This window comes from Jaculus jaculus, chromosome 14 (assembly GCF_020740685.1).
Source record: "Jaculus jaculus isolate mJacJac1 chromosome 14, mJacJac1.mat.Y.cur, whole genome shotgun sequence".
Lineage (NCBI taxonomy): Eukaryota > Metazoa > Chordata > Mammalia > Rodentia > Dipodidae > Jaculus > Jaculus jaculus.
Window position 1 is genome coordinate 79,561,939 of NC_059115.1, and position 18,685 is coordinate 79,580,623.

An 18,685-nucleotide genomic window follows, 5' to 3' on the forward strand; every position below is an offset into this window, starting at 1 on the left:
ATGAGTCGCTCTCTAGATCAAGCCCATGAGGGTGATGAGCTTGTGAAGCCAGCCCTGCTGTCTTTGAGATTTCAGCTCTACTTACAAAATTAACTAGTTATATTTGGGGGTTCCCTGATCTGACTGGTAGGTCTAGATTTGGAACACACTTGGCAAAAAAAAAAAAAAAAAATGGCTTTCCGTAAATTTCTTTAAATTTATTCCCCTAATAGTAACAGTCTTAAGTCTGTTCTTTTAAAATATCCTTTAATTCCTTCCTTTGCTGCCCTCATCTGGCATTCAATCAGTCTTATCATATTATATAGTATATAATTATATGTTCTGTACCCCAGTTATGACTGATTAAGTTAATATTGTTCCTCTGCATGCATTCAGAGCTTTGGGAGCAGAGCCCATGGTGTGTTCACTCTGCCCTCCTCCTGTGGTTGAGTATCCAACAGAGGATTAGACATGCTGGAACATTGCCCGAAGACAGTCATTTGACTATACCTTGCTTGAGGATAATACATTCTTCTTTCTCAAAGTAACTGACAATAAAGGTTTTGTGCTAATATCCTTGGATAATTCTCCTATTTCTGTTGTAGTATTTCTAGGTATATTTCTCATATGCAATAAGAAGAGAGGAGAAAATCAGATGGGAGTTGCTTCTGAAGGAGGTGAGCAGTAAAGTGCAATAATTTGACATAGGAAAACCAAGCAAAATTAATTCTAACTTCAAGGCCAACAGTTAATATATAACTAATGTATTACATTAACAGTTTTATTTTGCGTATGGATGTATATGGGTATGCGTGTGCCATGAAACACACATGCAGGCTTGAGGAGTTTATAGCATATTAACTTAATATTGGCATTACATCTACTTTACACTTACACGGGAATAGATAAAAAGTCAATAAGAGATGAATATCTGGTAACATCACAGAGGTGTCACATGGTGGCATGTGTGAACTTGGTTGAGAAATAAACAAGCGACCTGGCTGGGACTGAGAGTACACGCAGCGCGTCAGTGTTCAAAACCTGCAACTTTGTAAGTTGTTCTGAACCACGTGCACTGGCAGCATGCATTTTCACATAGTAATATGAATCTGTAACTGTTCTGATGATTTTCTTGGTTGATCTTTTAAAAAAATATAGAGAATTGAGGGGGAAAAAAAACCCTCTCTCCTATACCATCAAACCCAATTTGCTTCATGCACTTTAACAAAGAAAACCTTTCGATATTTTTTTTCAAGGTGCAGGTGTGCAAATTACCCCTGAAAAAGACAGGAGTCAAGTTTTCAGTATCCCCTGAACCACTGTTAAATACACCCCCCAGCATTTTTCAACTCATAAAACTTTTATGAGCTGAAAAGTTCCTTCAGATTTTTAAACTATAGTTACCCTCTACCACCACAGCCCTGGGTTGCTATTAATGTCCATTTGAGCAAATATCAGCACCTCTTGAGTAGTATTCATATGACTTTCTTAGTGCAAAAAAAAAAAAATGCCTTGGTTTAATGTAGCATGGGTGGCATTTTTGCTTACTTGGATACATGTTATATGTAAAGGTCAATTATATCCAAGTGAACAAATTTACACAAGGTCACCTATGCACCAAAGATTTTCCAGTCTGGAAATATGAAAAGGTTGGTTTTCTAGGAGTTAATGCACTTCCCCTCATTCATATGTACACCTGCCTTAGAACTCAGTAATTGAACATCTGCTTTAAGGATTTTTGCATGCCAAAGTTGAAAATGTTGGAAAATTGAATTTCTCATAGAAAACAACCAAAAAACAAACAGACTAGTATTAAGTGAGAAGTTGGGACTGAATAAACATCATTGTTTTAGGAAGCTAAACAATATTTGTCATCTTAAGGGGAATACCTATCTAGAATGCCTGGGACAGAGGTGATAGACAGATAGAATGCCCTGAAGTTACACGTCCTCCCGGCCCCTGCATCACACACACCGCAATCCTGCCTGATGAACTTCACCAAATATCCCAGGTTCCTGATCAATTATCCTTAGCACAAAACAACATTAGTCTGAAAGTAGAACACAATCCCATGTTTTAGCAATGGAAGATGAAAAAGAGCTATACTTATCCCCCAGGCCCAACTAAATTTCAGCATAAACCATCTAACTGCGCATCCCTGTATGGATTGTTTCAGTGGTGGACCATGAAGACTCTCTGTTCTGAGGAAACACATGTGAATGTAGTGGTGTTACTGTGTGTGTGTTTCTTTCTTTCTTTCTTTCTTCTGATGACTATCATCTCATCTAGGGAAATCAAGTTTTAGATTTTCCATGTTTTAATTTGAGTGCCCAAATTTAAAAGCAGTTCTCTTAATGCAAAAGAGTCTTTATATGCAGAACATTTTGCTGTAAATTATATTATTTTCCAATATGGCATAAACAGTAGGGTAATATAAATTGAGAAAATAAATAGTTAATTAAGTAGTTTTTCAAAATACTGAAGTGAAATGTTAGCAGCATTTTACTTTTTGCTTCTCTTTACTATTTATTTACATTTTACAGTCAGCATTTCTCTCTTTTCAGTTCTGATAACAGCAATTCCCATACCTATTTCTTGGTAATTCCTCTTTGTAACTTGCTGTGAGGAATGTTCCAGTAAGATTACAAGAAGCTGTACCAGTAGCTACAAAATAATGCCTGAGTATTAGTCTATAAAAACTGTGCTGGGAAACAGAGGTGAATTTTAATACTCTGGGGATTCATTCTCATATCTACTTATTCATACCATGCAAACATTTTTTGTCAGGTAATTCTGAAGAATTAGAGCCTATAGAGGCCATGAAGTTTCCGCATGCAGCACCAGATGCTGACTGACTTAACAATAATGCTACCTGCATATTTCCAACAAGTGTGCTACTGATCATTCTATTAAAAATAGCATCACTCTTCACATAACGACACTCTGCACAGTGTATTCCAATAGCAAGAGAGAAATGGATAAGAGGACAACCTTTTTATCTGGCCCCTCAGAAGCAGGCCATGGAAAACTGGTACTTATTCATTCTAATCTTATATCAAAATTTAACAGAAAACCTTAATGAAGTCAAAAGACTCAACTTAAAAGATACAACCAAACCTAAATCAACACACTGTGGATTCTCAGTTCAGGCGTGCCAAATTTACAAGATGGGATAGTCTCATGTTTAGGTAAGAATAAGTCATGTTTGAAAAGGACAATTGTTATCAGTCAATGCAAACAAACTTTTTTTTTAAGAATTGTGCCAGAGAGCTAAAATATTTGAGTGGCATAGGAAGCATCACAAATATTTCTAGAGACAAGACCATGACATGGCAATAAAAACAACATGACATCTGGGTGTTAGAAAGGAAAACTGCCACCTACATATCCACCTCCTAAAGCTACACTTAATATGACCATGAATTAGAGAAATTTAACTTAGTTAAATTCCTCTAATTGTATTTATTTTAAGTAGTTTAAGCTACATTAAAACATTCCCCCCAAAATCCACAGGTCAAAAATGTTAACTTTGAATTAAAATAACATTTAAACTAAGGACCCAATCCACAACTTATGCAACAAGCCTGCAAAATCCTGGGGGGGGGGGAACCCTTAGATGTCTTTCTTTCGACTCTAGGGATATGCAACATCATTTTATCTACCCACATTGTAAGTGCTAAAGGTTAATAGTTACAGACCAATGGAGTGTTAACACAGTCTAGTGCTACGTTTGAGTAGTAATGTATGGAAAGACACTGAAATTAAAACATTTCGTTCTGCATGTTCTGACGTGATGCAACGGTGATGAATTGGTTATATTAGATGACAAAGCAGGGCTTCTTACGACTTCTAAAATAAAATTGTATCTAACATTCTTCCAAATTGTTTAACATATTCTTCCAATTCTTGTTAAAATTTATGAAGCTAATATATTTTGGACACTCCAGTTATCTTCTAATGGCAGCATTTGGTATGTTGATTATATTTTTTCCCAAAAGTAACTTTCAAGATAAAATGTTGATTGCCTTGAAAGCAAAGACTTACCTGTCTTGTTTTCTCTGACCTCAACAATATAAACATTTATGTCAGGGTGGAATTTTGTCCCTGTTGTGGGTGGTGGAGTAGAAAATGCCTGAGTTTTGAAGGTCTCTTTGCTTTCCACAATGGGTGTTCCTGTTGGCTGAGCAGTAGGAGTCCTTGAAGTCATGGCCTGTTCTCTGTCAACACTGGTTTCTGTTGCCTGAGCTATGACATCAGTGAGGATAGCAGGAGGAACATGAGTTGCTGGTTCTCTGGTCAGTGCCTTTTCGCGAGTGGTCATCTCACCGGGCTCTCTGTCAAAGGGAGGTGGCTCCTGCGTGGATGCTAAAGTAGTCTTGAATGCTGGACTTCTGTCTATGGAAGTAAAAGCAGCTGTGGTGGTGCTTGGAGCTGTGGTTCTAATTGTAAGGAATTCTGGGAGTTCTGTGGTTTGTGGCTTTTCAAATAATCCTGAACCTAAATCAGTATAATCTTGGAGTGTCTTGCCTCTTTCTTCAGTAGTGGTTTCCTCCATAAGCGGTATGGCATGAGTGCCAGAGTGGCTGAAAGTTGACACAAATTCCGTTGTACTGCCTCCTTCTGCCTCATACCTTCCTTCTGGTTCTAGACTTAAATCTACTTTGGTCCCAGTGCTTGGTATTAGTGCTTCCATTTCATCTGTTTTTTCTTTGTGCTCAGTTATCGCAGTAGGTAGATAAGAAACACCATGCTCAATTTTTGTGCTTGGTGTTGTTTCTAAAACTGGGATTCTTTCAATACCTGTCACCAATCTGTCTTCAAAGACTGTATATGCTGACCCAGTGTCCTCTTCAAATGTTACTGTTGCCTCCTTGGGTTCTTCCACAGTAGAACTGAGGTCAGGAACCTGTTTGATTGTGGCTTGTTCTTTCAAAGATAATTCTCCCGAGGTTGTTCCCTGTGTGCTTTCTGTTGACCTCAAAGTTTCAGGAAACATGGTTGCTTCTAGGAGAGTCTGTTCAATGAAATGGATGTCTTCATCAGGTTCCCCCCGAACTCTGCCTTCCGATGGAAGAGAAGGTTTCAATACCTCCCACTCTGTCTTGGGAATTACAGAAAGAGGAACCGTATGGGAAGTGTCTACATCAGTAGTAGGCTTCTGGGTGCTACTATAATTAACAAATGCTAAATCTTCCACATCCGAAGTCTGTAAAAATGGGGGGACAGTGAATACTGGCTTAGAGACATCTACTTCTTCGCCTAAGGCACTTCCTTCCATGGTTGTATGAGTAACTTGGCCTACTGTGCTGGTGGTATATAGAACTCTTTCCTCGGTTGCAGAATCTCTCAAAGTGGACTTCTCTGCAATTCCCAATGATGTCGTTGGATGAAATGTAACTAAAAATTTCTCAGATGTTAAATCTTCCTCAGAAAATTGTTCCAGGGGCTTTTGAGTACTGTCTGGAAAATCAGTGTATTCACCTCCGAAGTCATCTGTGAAACTTGGGATTTCTTCATCTTTTTCCTTTGCTCCCATAGTGGTGAGTAAAACGTGGGGTAGTTGTGGGGGGCCTGCATGTTCTGTGGAGGTTAAGGGCTTTGAAGTTGCATTCTCTTCATCCCATGACCATTTTGATACTGTAACCACCTCCACACTGTGGGTCAAATGGGCTGTTGTAACATCTTTGCCATTCTTGGTAGCATCTTGATAGCCATCTGCTTCTAATCTAATGAGAGCAGTGGTGTTCGGCCTCACATCCCTTGCTTCTGTCGGCTTTACAACTACCTTCACTGTTGTCAATGCTGGAGGAACAAATGATCGATCTGTTTCCATAGATGATTCTGTGGAATGAATTTGTTCTGATGAGGATGTAAAAAGCTTCATTCCAGAAAAGCTTTCTTCTGTTTTACCTATAAATGGATCTCTGGTAATCTTTTCTTGTATTTCATCATCTATGTAAGCATCTGTTCTCAACTCTGGTCCTGGCATTTCTGTTCTTTCTCTTCCTTGGGTCATTTCTGTTTGTAATGAAAGATAAATAACTGTGGATATTCCCTCTGCCATTTTATCACCAGAATAAGGAAACATTTCTACTTCTTTAAGATCCTGGGATTGAAAAGGTGTAGTAGGCAGAGACTGATGTAAAAAATCTTCAGTTATTTTGCCATGAGTTTGTTTCTCTTCCTCATGATCCCCGGGTGATGCAGTTATAGGTGAAACAACTGTGGACGCTGGAATTGGCCCCAAGTCCTCTGGCCGGGAGTGCGTGGTGTCTTCTGATGTCTTCGACACTGTAACGACCTCAAGTATCTGGCCGTGAGCCACGGTGCTCTCAGAAGATCTACTGGCCAGGGTTTTGTCTTCACTAGCCTCTTCTCTCAGGGTAAACCCATAGTGACCTGTGGTATCCAAGTCAGCATTCGTGCTTACTGGTTGCTTTTCAGTTGTGGGCTCCAAGGTCATTTCTGTGGATATGAATGGTGACTCAGTTACAGATAATTCTTTGGAAGGAAGGTGCTTTGCAGGTTCCATAGATGTCACGAAAGGACCCACTTCAATTTGCTCTGACTGTGTACCTGACTCTTGCGTTTGTGTGTCTCCCGTGGTGCCATCCCATGACTCAGTAGCACGGTGGGAGGTTAAGGTTGTGTGGTGGAGGCCTTCCTCCTTACTTTCACCCTCTGGCTCTCTAAGGGTTCCTGAAACAGAAGGTGAGTGCTCGTCCGTACCCCAAGGCTTCATGGAATTCCCAGCAGGTGGAGGTGAGTCAGTAGCTAGTCTGTCTGTAAGAGCCTGAGACTGGACTGTGGATTCCTGCTCAAAGTTGACTATTTTTCCTGCAGGAAGGAAGTGTGTAAGGATAGGTAATTCGGTGACTAAAGGGATGACTGGTGTAGCTCTGTCAGGTACTATTTGTGGTCCTGCGGGTAAACTGGGTGATGCGGTTTCTGTGAGGATATTCGTTTCGATGGTGGTAGCCTCTGATATATTCTGTTTAGCTAGAAAAATAATTTCAAAGAGTTAATTAGATAAGCACTAATAAAAAGCTGCATGACCAGTGTTAACGTGGCGCTGTGTATGTTTTACATGAACTAAATGCTGTGGAGTACAAATATGTCTAAAAGCGATATTTAACCCAAAAGTAAATAAATGATCACGTAATAGTCACAGACAGGTAAGTTATTTTATATTGTAAGGATAAAAGTTGATTTCACCTATAAGTGACTGTTTTCATTCATAGGGAGGGAATACCATGTGGTTTTCAGATAGGGAGATGGCTGAAATATATTAGTTTAGACTTTGGATGCAATAAACAGCTGCTTATAAGAAATTGCAGCAGCAGTTTGAATCCTGGTGAGGGAGCTACCTTGCGGAGGCTCCTGCGGCCTGCGGCTACCCTACTGCACACACCGTCTCCTCTCAAGCTGCACAGGGCCTCAGGAGAGAGGGTGTGTTTCAGACTGGAAAACAACAAATAAAGCCACATCAAATGGAACCAGTGACATTATCAGTAATGTGTAGACTTTCATAAAAACAGGATATTAAACTTTTTAATACCACTCTTAATCTGATTCCAGGTGTTGGACATTCGTCTTCATCTTCCTTTCCGCCCTGTGGATTTGTTTCCAGTAGACTGATGTCTGATGAAAGCTGGCTGGGCTGTGGGAGGGAGCTCTACAGTTCTGTGATCTACAAACTACGACTGAGCCTCTTCCGGGTCTTTCTTGCATGCAACACAAATGTGCAGGAAGTAAAGTAGCCAAGTGGCATATTTTAGGTCTGTAATTACAAATCCCTGGAGCAACTCTTAATCATCAGAGAGAGTGAGCTCTCACTGCATAAAGCAAGTTTTCATCATAAAATGCAACACTATAATGGCTCCATATTTATAGAGTATGGTTGGCTTGTTTAAAGAAATTTAAATTGTATATAAAAGCAACTGTGTTATAAACAAAGGGAAAATGCAGCACTCTTTCAAGAATTAGTTGCCACTGAACTCAGAAGGAAGAATACTGAAGAAATTTTTGTTGATGTCTATATAACTTAAAACTAGCTGTATGATGCCTGTTTTACCTGGGAGAAGTTTTAATCCTAGAGAATCAAAGAATATCTTGTGTCTTTTAATAACTCCCAGTAAGAACCCTTGAAAAAAATTGGGTATCTTTTAGCTCCAGTTACCATGCAAACACTTGATGGTAAAATGGTGTGATCGGGGCTGGAGAGAGGCTTAGCAGTGGAGGTGCTTGCCTGCAAAACCAGAGAATCTCTGTTCGATTCCCTGGGACCCACGTTAGCCAGAAGCGCAAGGTGGCACGTGCATCTGGAGTTCGTTTGCACTGGCTGGAGGCCCTGGCACGCCCATTCCCCCCCACTCTCTCTCTCAAATAAATAAATAAATCAAAATGATGAGATTTTTGTCAACGCAGAATAGAGCTATCATAAGGTCTAGCACATGCTGTTTTTAGTTGTCGTCATGCCCAAAACCATTTTAAAGTCTAAGTTCATCAATTTTATTATGAAAACTTGGTGGCCATTTTCCTACTGTATAATAGCAATGCTCTTTAAAATCTGGCATTACTTAACCATAACTTTTCATAGTAAAACAAAACATGACCAAAAAAGATTCAGAGTAAAAATTTTAAAAAAAGGAAAATAATACTTGTCTCCCTTTTTTTAAAAAAAAAAAAAAAAAAAAAAGCTTCTCCATTTCCTCGAAGAAAGTTTGGTCTATTTTGATTGACAGGAACAACTTAAAACCCCAAGATGTATCTGAGTATTTGTTTAATTCAATTCTCTATCCTCTGAAATTCCATAACTATTACCTCATTTTACTGCCAAATTTCATGTTTGTCTTTATAAATGCATTCTTTGGGGAAATAGCAAAAATTATGTACAGAGAGAGTTCCCATGGAAACATAATATAAGTGGTTAGAAAACTGCATGTTAGAGAAATCTTAATGAAATTATTATTAATAAAAACAAAAAAGGCTAATTTCACATTTTTCCCTCAGAGTATTTCCGTGGATGATGAAATTAACTCAAAGAAAGTGAGATTGAAGTGGGGGAAAATCAAGTCTTCCTAAATTCCAACCTAATCTTTCAGCTTATTAATCTCTACAATGCTATAAACATATTTTTATAGTGCTTTAAAAATGGATGCAGATTTTAAAAATGAAATAAACATGTCATTGTCAATTATGACTTGACAGTTTGCTGTTGCTTTCTTTGAGTCTTGTTCCATAGTAAAGTGACAGTTGTAAGTCAGGGAATCTGTCTCTCAGAGCCAGGGCTTCTGTGGCTTGTTTTCAGGGAAAGGGAGAGAGGGGTGCAATAATTTTAAAGTCCTGTTTAAGAAAGTCTGCTTATAATTAAGTCAATTAATTCTATGACTTGAAATGGAAAACCTCAGACTTCCTTTTGGGGTTGGGTAGCTTTTTCAACCTAACAGCTGATTTCCATCAAAACCCAGTGTATCTGGTAATATGAGCCATTTGGGTCCGTTATCCTAAAAAGGAAATGAATTGGTTCTAAAAGCACCAATATCTACAAAAAGATATCATAATAATAAATACCACTGTATTACTTATGACCATTATAAAGATGAAAACACACTTCTCTATAATTCGAAAAGTACCCTTCCAGAAGGTTCATTCTCAGGGAGTCATTTGGGTCTTGGAAAACTACCAGTGCTCCTTCAACTTCATTATGGAGGAAGCCAACAAAAATCAGCATGCTCTTTTCCCACAAAAGTTCCTTTCCAACCTTTGCAGCTGCCTGCCACACAGATGTTCTACATCACCCTGCATATGGTATTTTATGTTTCATGGACTCTCCTCCGTGCGCTTCTGTTGTGAGACGTGAGGCAGATTTTCCTTACTAAATAGGAAAGCCCTATCTGCACTGTAATAGCTGGTCTTCCTCCTACTCCACACTGCTTACAGCCTGGAGAAATGACTGATGTTCAAGTAGCCCTGATGTGTTCTATTCAAAATACAAATAAATAAGGACATGGAGTCGACATTTAGTAAGATTGACTAGGTTCATGGTGAAGGGAAGTATCAAGTTTAAAATGGTGATATTAGAAATCTAACTATCATTTAGAAGCTTTATCAGTGATTGAATTATAATTCACTCAAATTCAATAAACAGGAAACATTTTGAAATACAAAACAGGGAGAGTTTACTTTTGTTACTTAAGCATATACATAATTATTTAAGGAACACAAAATAATGAAGTGGTCATAGATTAGAAAGTCCAGTTGATTTTCAACATCAACAAACAGCATTGCATATGAAGTGGCAGGAACTAATTTAACCTGCTTAAAATCACTATTTCTAGTTTCAAACTTAATCAGAGAAGGCTGGGAGGGGGAGGTTTAAAGCCAAACCAAATGAATACTAGAAGTTTAGACACTAAACTTTCAAACCGAGGAAATTGTTCTAGTTGGAGAAGATGCTGAAGAACTGTGTTCAATAGAAATGGCTGCTATTTTGACTGTGGTCTCCATCTGGAAAATGCACAAACCCTAGCATTCGAACTCTGAGCTAATTTTTAAAAGCTATCTGAAAGGAAGAGTCCTAAAATATTAGGATGAGCTTTGTAGGCAACATGCCCTTTTCCTCATCTGCAACATGCAGTGTGAAGTTACCATGACACTGGAATGATTTTGAATCATTTAAAGTTAAGAACACCTAGGGTGAACTTTGGAAGCCCTGTACTTTAGGATTAACCAGATTCTGTAAAAGAACCTGGTTAATCCTGAGGCCAAAGCAAAATGTGGAAGAAGACTATGTCATAGCAAAACCAAGAAATCTATCTAACAAAGAAATCAGTGTCTTATTTCTTCAAATTTATTTAACTAAAGCCAGGCGTGGTGGCACACACTTTTAATCCCAGCGCTAGGGAGGCAGATGTAGAAGGATCACCGTGAGTTTGAGGACAACTGAGACTACATAGAGAATTGCAGGTCAGTCTGGGCCACAGTGAGCCCTACCTTGAAAAAAAAAAATTATTTAACTCTAATGGGCCATACCTAGGCATATTACCAAAAATTATTAACAGACTATCCAGTGAATTTATAGGAAAAGGAGAACTATAACAAAGAACTGGAATGTGCATTAACTTAGTACCTAAAAAATATTGTTTGAAAATACCAAATCACAAAAATATGTATATATTTTTTTAATTTTTCAAATTAACCAGACACTGAACATCATCGAAATCATTTTGGAATTATATCTGAGGCCATGACTCTTACAGGCTTTACCATATAGAGTTTAGTAACTATTGGACTCAGTGGGAAAACTGGATACAAGCCAAGTCATTTTGAACCTATTTTTCAAATTTATATATATACATATATTTAGAGAGAATACATATGTATTAAAAGAACCATTTCAGTATACATTAGAAACCTGAGGAAGTTATTAGTGCTCTGCATGACTTAAGGGAAGTTTTTGTGTTATGAATAAACATCTTCTGACCTGTTAGGAGCTGATGAGTTCTGATTATGATAGTCTTTGGGAGGGAAGAAATAAACATGAATCTGGGCCTCATTTAGAAAAAGCTTGAAAATATGAATCCACTTTTATTTACAACTGTTATATGTTTAAATTAATAGACAAGGAATAAAACTAAACCTTCAAAATTGCAGTATTTTATGTAGAGTTTTTAGTAGGGGATTATTTTAATCTAAGTTCCTGTTATTTCATAAATTCATGTGAATACTATTAAATCAATAATTTAAACATGAATAGATAACAATTTTACTACTACTCTTTGTGGCTACAGATGAACTTTAAATTTTATTTTACCCTCAAAGATAAAAATAATGCATTTTTTAAAAACTCTCTGGTGTCAGTTTTATACAGCATGGGAAAGCTTAATCAAATAAGGTGATAAGGCTAGATACTCAGTCCCTATTTTAGCTTCTACAATCCCAACCCTCCAGACATCAATCTGAGTTTAGTCCATCATCATCATATCAGGTAGAATTTAAACTCATTTCAGAACCTATTTCTTTGAAAATTACTTCTGTGAGAATTTGGCTTCAAGGAATAGATAACTTTCTAATTTTGTGGTAAAGTTTTTGTTATTATTGTCATTCTGAAAATGATTCTGGAAGACTTTTTTCTGTTGTTTCAGGGCCTGAGAACAAAAGCTGCTGTATGCTCGACCCCTGAAGCATTGGCCAGCTTGAATCAAGCTAACATACAACATATGGCTTTAAGATTCAGAAAACTGAGACCAAGGAAGGAGACTCAAGCAGATGCATCTTAGCTGAGAAACGGAAGTCTGTGAAATGAAACCTTTCCACGGTTCTGTGAATTCAGGGATCCAATGTCCTTTCTGCAGACTGTTCAGGCCTTGTATGTTGTTGAAAACACTTATGTATTTAATTTTAGAAATAAGTCAATAATAAAGTAGTATGTGTTCTATTCGTCTTCATGATCCTAACAAGAGATACTGGAAATTTATTCCATAAATCTTTATATTTCAATATAATATCAATCAATGTTTGACATTCCCAAAGTTACTAAAATATTTGAGCATTTGTTGTTTAGGTAGTACAATATAGATATTAGAGAAAATATATCAATAAAACTCTACTTGTTTAGCTAAGCATGCTACAATTATGATATATCTAATGTTACTAATATTCCTAAAATAATTTAATAATATCTGAAAATTATAGTGTGTATATCATGAATGTTGAGAAATGAAAGTAAAATTAATTTTCAATGGTAAACTTAACTAAAGGCAGCCCATTCATGTTACATATTCCATTCCACAAAGGACATATTATACTTCAATTCATTTGAAACAAAGTTAATCATTAAAAAGCAAATATTCTGTTACTTAAAGCAAAATGAGATATATGAAGTATTTGACAGTATGGTTCATTTTGAGGTAGGAATTAAGTGTCCTGATTATCCACATCAACTCCAAATACTCACCTGCAATAACTTAAATTCAAATTCACTGCCTTTTCCAAAAAATAAATAAATAAAAGCAAAATAAACAGAAGAAAAAGACCTAACTTGGGTACTGTTGGCCTTAGCAATATAGTGTGCACAGTTAACTTGCATCTCAGAGCTACGTTTAATGTGAAGTGACAATGTAGAAATATGTTCTGTGATACTGGGTGCAGTAGGGCACAATTAAGACCTTAATAGGACAAGTCCATTCCCTCCAAAAGCCCACTTGCCAAACTTCCTGCTGTGTTAACCATATTGCTGTCATTTAGTTTGCTTGTTTTTGAAAGTCACTGGACTGTTTCCGTTCCATGCACATACTCCAAACACAGAGTCCATCCCAGCGTTTACTTGAACATCAGTGTATGCCTTTGCAGGATTTATTTTTTAGTCTGTAATTTTTAAGAAGATATCAAACACTTACGTTTAAAGCAGTAGGCATCAAATCTGCTATCAGGGAGAGGGAAGCATGTCTGGTTCTCAAAACGATACAGGGTTCTCACCCCAAGTAGACCACCTCCACACTGGGCCCTGGCCACAGTCACGGGGTGGCGCACGCTGGCATCCGACAGCCACCCGTAATCGCACTGGTCAAAGCCGTTCCTCCAAGCTGCATGAAGCTCTCCCACCGTTGCCAGCCTGGCTTCCTGGTTTCCACACTCTTCCTCAGCCTCCTCGAAGGTGAACTTATTGGGAGCAGTGATGTGGAATACATCACCTGGAATAAGAAGAGGAAGGAAAACACCTTAGTCTCGGTAACCATTCCCTCCCTGTTTGCAGAGATATGGGGAAGAGCATCTAATACTTCATATAGCAAGCCAGCAGCAGAGCTGGTGCTGTAAGCGGAAAGTATTAGTGCTGCTTTGGTCAACTATTATTCATATATCATAAAAATACATCAGACAAGTTTAATGTGTTTGTATATGTGTGCATGTGTATCTACATATAAGAATATAGTTATTTATTCCTGCCAAGGCAACATTGAAACATCCATTTGCTAATAAAGTTATCACAGTCCCTCAAAAATAACAAATCTTTCCCAGTAATTCTTCCATTTCTTGTCCAAGAAGGGAGCTTTCCTTTTTTTTTTTAATGGAAGAGCCTGTGAGGTACTGAATAATATTTCATGCTTAAAAGAGAAATTATATTGAACCTCTACTAAGGTCATTTCAATTTGTCTACCCTAAAGTCAAATAGTAATTGTCTGATCTCCCTTTCCACATTTCACTACTACAAAATGGATTAATGACTATTGAACCAACCAAATACACAAGAACAACCCATTCCCACACTCAACCCCCACCACACCTGAATTGGGAAGGGTTGTGAGCAATATGAATTCTATCTCCTGTCGTGTGTCCCAGGATCTGGGCTGCTGTGACAGTTGTGCAATCGCAAGGCCAAGAGCGTGTGTGGGCTGCCATCAGCTCTCAGTGAGCCAGCTCAGGCAGTGCCGCCTCGGGGAAGGTGTCCACCTCCTCTGACCTCCCTGTGCGCCCCAGACAGGATGCTAATGTTCAGAAAGATACAGGAAGGACTGGCAAGGGCTCCAAGTTCAAGACACTCTAATCTTTGCTGATTGGTTGACAAGGAAAACCTGGACATCTGCTGTGTTCATCACTAGGTCCAATTAGAGAAGCTATATCAGCACGATCTAATAGCAAAATGTTCTCCAAACACTCAGAGTTTATTAAATTAGAACTTTATTTGGGCACCTAAGATAAACGATTTGACAAAATTCAACTTAAACTAAATGATGTTTTGAATACAAGGACACAAACAACAAAAGAGCAAAGAAACGCTGAGGAGCATCTAAGCAAGCTCATCTGCGCAGAAGAAATAAGTAATTGGCCAAAGGGAGGGCTGAACGATTGAGAGTCCAGGCCCATAGCAGCTGCACGTCTGCTTCCGCTCACGGGCTGGCCCCAGATTCCATGACACGTCAGCAGTGTGACACAGCCATCTCTCGTGATTTCCATCTTCACTGGACTGAAGCCGGATGAAACATGCAATTGTTTAAATGGATAGTGGCATTATTCTGAGTAGATGATAACTTTATGAAAAAGAAATCCATCTTGAGAAAAAAAGCGGCCAAAGTACCCATCTCGGCATTCTCACTATCAATCTGCAATAGCTACTGGGGAAAGTAAACCAAATTCTGCTAAGAGCTACATAAGAAAAGTGACTCTTACCTAGCTGAAAGAAGTCAGAAGGGAACAATGTGTTTTTTTTTTGTTTGTTTGTTTGTTTTTTTAAATTTTTTATTTATTTATTTGAGAGCGACAGACACAGAGAGAAAGACAGATAGAGGGAGAGAGAGAGAGAATGGGCGCGCCAGGGCTTCCAGCCTCTGCAAATGAACTCCAGACGCATGCGCCCCCTTGTGCATCTGGCTAACGTGGGACCTGGGGAACCGAGCCTCGAACCGGGGTCCTTAGGCTTCACAGGCCAGCACTTAACCGCTAAGCCATCTCTCCAACCCAACAATGTGTTTTATACTTAATTATCTGTAGTCTGGCAGCAAACAGGAATCTTAAACACGAGCATACACAGAAACACAATGTCTCCTTCCCTGCTTCTGTCACATGAACCTCGTGGATGTTATCTGTAAAGCCTGGGAGTCACGGTAGCAGGTAAAGGCCATGCGTTCAGTAGCCTCTGGGAAGTGAACAGCGTTTCCAGTTCTCGTGGAGAAATGGACTCTCGTTTTCTCACTCTTCTCAAGCAGCGCATTAAATAAAGTTGCCTCTGCTGCACCTGGAAGAGGCATCGCATCCCACCTATGGACTCGGCCCGGTGCCTCATGGAAAAAGTCACCGGGAGGACTGACGTCACCCCGGGCAGCTGCCCTGGCCTCGGTGCCCCGCTGCCTCAGGCTGAAAGGCATGCGAGTGTGAGGCCGGGCAGCCTGCCAAGGTTTGTGCCTCAAAGGTAGAGCACACGGACTTGTTATTACAGCTGCAAAGTCGGTCTGGGTACATGAGTTTCCTGCATTTCTGGAGCTCTGTTTGGAAACAGAACTACTATTTCTCCTGGGGAGCAGAGTGACTGGGCAGCCTGAGCAAGCAAAGAGTGGCCGTCATTGAGGAAAACTCTGCTGCTCTCGTGGGCAGCCAGGGCAGCAGCGTGACTGGCTCCTGGTTTTAAGTGGCAGTAGGAGTATTAAAAGAAAAATGGCCAGTGGTGCCAGCAGGGTAAAAATGAGATTCCCAGTATTATCCTTAAATCAAAGAAGAGCTGCTTATTAAACTATTCTCCTATGAATTATTGTCAAATCTGACATTTTATCAATTAGCTAATTCAGTTTGGGGGCGGCTACAACTTACTTTAATTTTTTCAATGCCAATGAAATGGTTTTGTCATTATGATTAATTTCTGTCTGGAATTCCATGACTGTTTATGCCCTGTTTTTCTGTGCCTTTAGAAAAATTTCCAGTATTTCAAGTGCATTAAGAAAATATACTGAAAGGAAAATCCCCATTGAGATTCGTGTCATTTGGATTAAAAAAAAACAAAGAAATATTTAACTAGATCAATTGAACTTAAGGTAAGAATTTAAAGAATTCACTACAGAGATAACGGTATGGTTAGTCATTCTCTGTGACATAATTTTTATGTTGTTTTGGGAAAACAAGAAAAAGAAAAAATTACTTTAACTCAGCCCCAAAATTATGTCAGCCTCCGTATATCATTGTTCCATAGCATGTACGTAGGCTTTGCTTACATCAAAAACTGCGGTCGCTAAGAAGGTCTCCACAGCATAGAACGATCTTAAGCGTCTCTATATTATCTTGCAATTAAACCCCTGACACCAAGTGTAGGAGGGAGTGTGAACTTCTTTCCTTGGTAAAACAGCCCTCAAATATTACTGCAGGACACCTGTCCGTGGATCTACTTCATGAAGTATTTTGCATGATTTTGTTTTAAAGACATGTGGTTACTAAAGACCATAATTCTTACTTGATTTACAACAAACATAACAAGTTTCTGATAGACACTTTGTAAACTTCTTCAATACAGAAGCAGAACAAGTGAACCACGTTACCAAAAAACCAAAGCAGGAGACACAAATCCCACATTTGTGACAAAACAGTAAGTGAGCAAAAAAAGGTAAGTGGGCAGAGAAGGACTCTGCAGTCAACAATCTCAGAACAATTTAAACAAAAACAAAGAAAAAAAAAAACATGTTTCTAAAACATTTCTTAAATAGAAGCTGGTTTTACAAGAAGTAAACCAAAGTTCAGCCAATAAAAGCAGCAGGATTCCTGCGCAATTCTCACTTGCAGGAGCATGACTTTCAATGCCATAACTCACAGATGCATATAGACTTTAGGCTAAACCCTCAATATTAGCCTTCATAAAAGGCCAGGCATGACTGCACTTGTCAATAATCCTGGTGCTTAGAGGAATAGAGACAGGAGGAACACTGTAGCTCCCTGGTCAGCCAGTCTAACCAAAAACCGAGGAGTCTGAGGCCCAGTGAGAGACTGCCATGGGGAAGTACCCAGAAGTGCCACAGAGAAGGAGAGCCAATGTCTCTCTCTCTTGCCTCTGCATACACATGCACGGAGCACTGCATCTGCATATACATGTGCATATAATACCCAAACACACACACTAAAATGAAAATGATCTGCATGACACATTAGATATTCTAGATTAGAGAATAATAAAATGAAATTTAACAGAAATTAAGTCTAGGCCAGAAACAGTAATGTAAATCAAGGTTTGGCTCAAACATAGTCACATGGAGTGGGTGAAAAGATAAAACTCAAAGTCAACAGGTAAAAGTGATTTAAGTGGCCCAACTAGGTAAGATCTTGCACTATCTTACAGGCACCTTTTGGCCCTTTCCATGAATAAGGAAAATTCCTTCCAAGTTTGTATCGCTATACCACATTTAGAGTTTAGGGGGAAAGTGCACAGATTTCTTTGAGGAAAACCAAAAAAAGGAGAGAGAGAGAGAGAGAGAGAGAGAGCAAGCTTATTGACACGGAACAAGGCAAGGGTATGTTCTGTCTCTGCTCCTAGGTACTTGTAGCTGAGCAACCAGGGACCTTTTCTACTTACTAGAGAGTTTCCCTACTGTGAACAAAACATCATCTTAATAGTTAAGAAGTTTGCAATGAGGTTCCAGAAGCAGCTTATCAAAGAAGCAATGTGGGAAGAAACAGCACTTATCCAATTGCTAAGTATAGCATCGTTATCTACCCGCCAAGGAATAGTCCACTTTACCTAATTAAAGAAAGCAATATGTCATAAGATATACAATCTTTGATATATGCATAATGGTGCTTAACAAGATAGAATGCTAATTTACCAGGAAGTAGCCATCAGAGCATATTCGTGCGCATTAGTGTGCACGTAAAGCTTACATGACCAGAGAGGCTTTCACGCAAGGGAGTATTCACACATTCAAATGGAAACTATATACACAATATTTTAAGCTCTATTTCTCATAAATGCCAAGTTAAACGTTTGAGCTTTGCACTGCTTTGTTTTTTGTTTTGTTTTGTTTTGTTTTAACCTCTTCAGAGATGGTCCAGAAAAAACTGAAAGGCATTATTACTGAGACATTACTAGCTGGTGACACCCCACAAACTCATGGGAATTAACATCAGAAAAAATTACTTTAATTTGACCAGTAGCTACTATAAGGCTCCTGGAAAAGTGGGCCGTATCTGTTCTTTTGCCAAACTTCTGCTGATTCTGGCAGACTGACAGAGACCC

At 38.8% G+C, this 18,685-nt stretch overlaps 1 protein-coding gene across 4 annotated transcripts in view; it reads right to left on the reverse strand.

The window, feature by feature from the left end:
- Positions 1-18,685, reverse strand: part of Vcan (versican) — a 104,400-nt gene that overhangs the window by 51,430 nt on the left and 34,285 nt on the right. For 2 of the 4 annotated variants that reach the window (XM_004651640.3, XM_045133501.1), the window contains exons 6-7: positions 13,380-13,673; positions 4,024-6,978 (exon numbers count right to left, since the gene is read on the reverse strand). In XM_004651640.3, the coding sequence (XP_004651697.2) occupies positions 4,024-6,978; positions 13,380-13,673 (3,249 nt within the window). The remainder of the gene's footprint in view (positions 1-4,023; positions 6,979-13,379; positions 13,674-18,685) is intronic. The other 2 variants (XM_045133499.1, XM_045133500.1) reach the window with 2 other exon arrangements.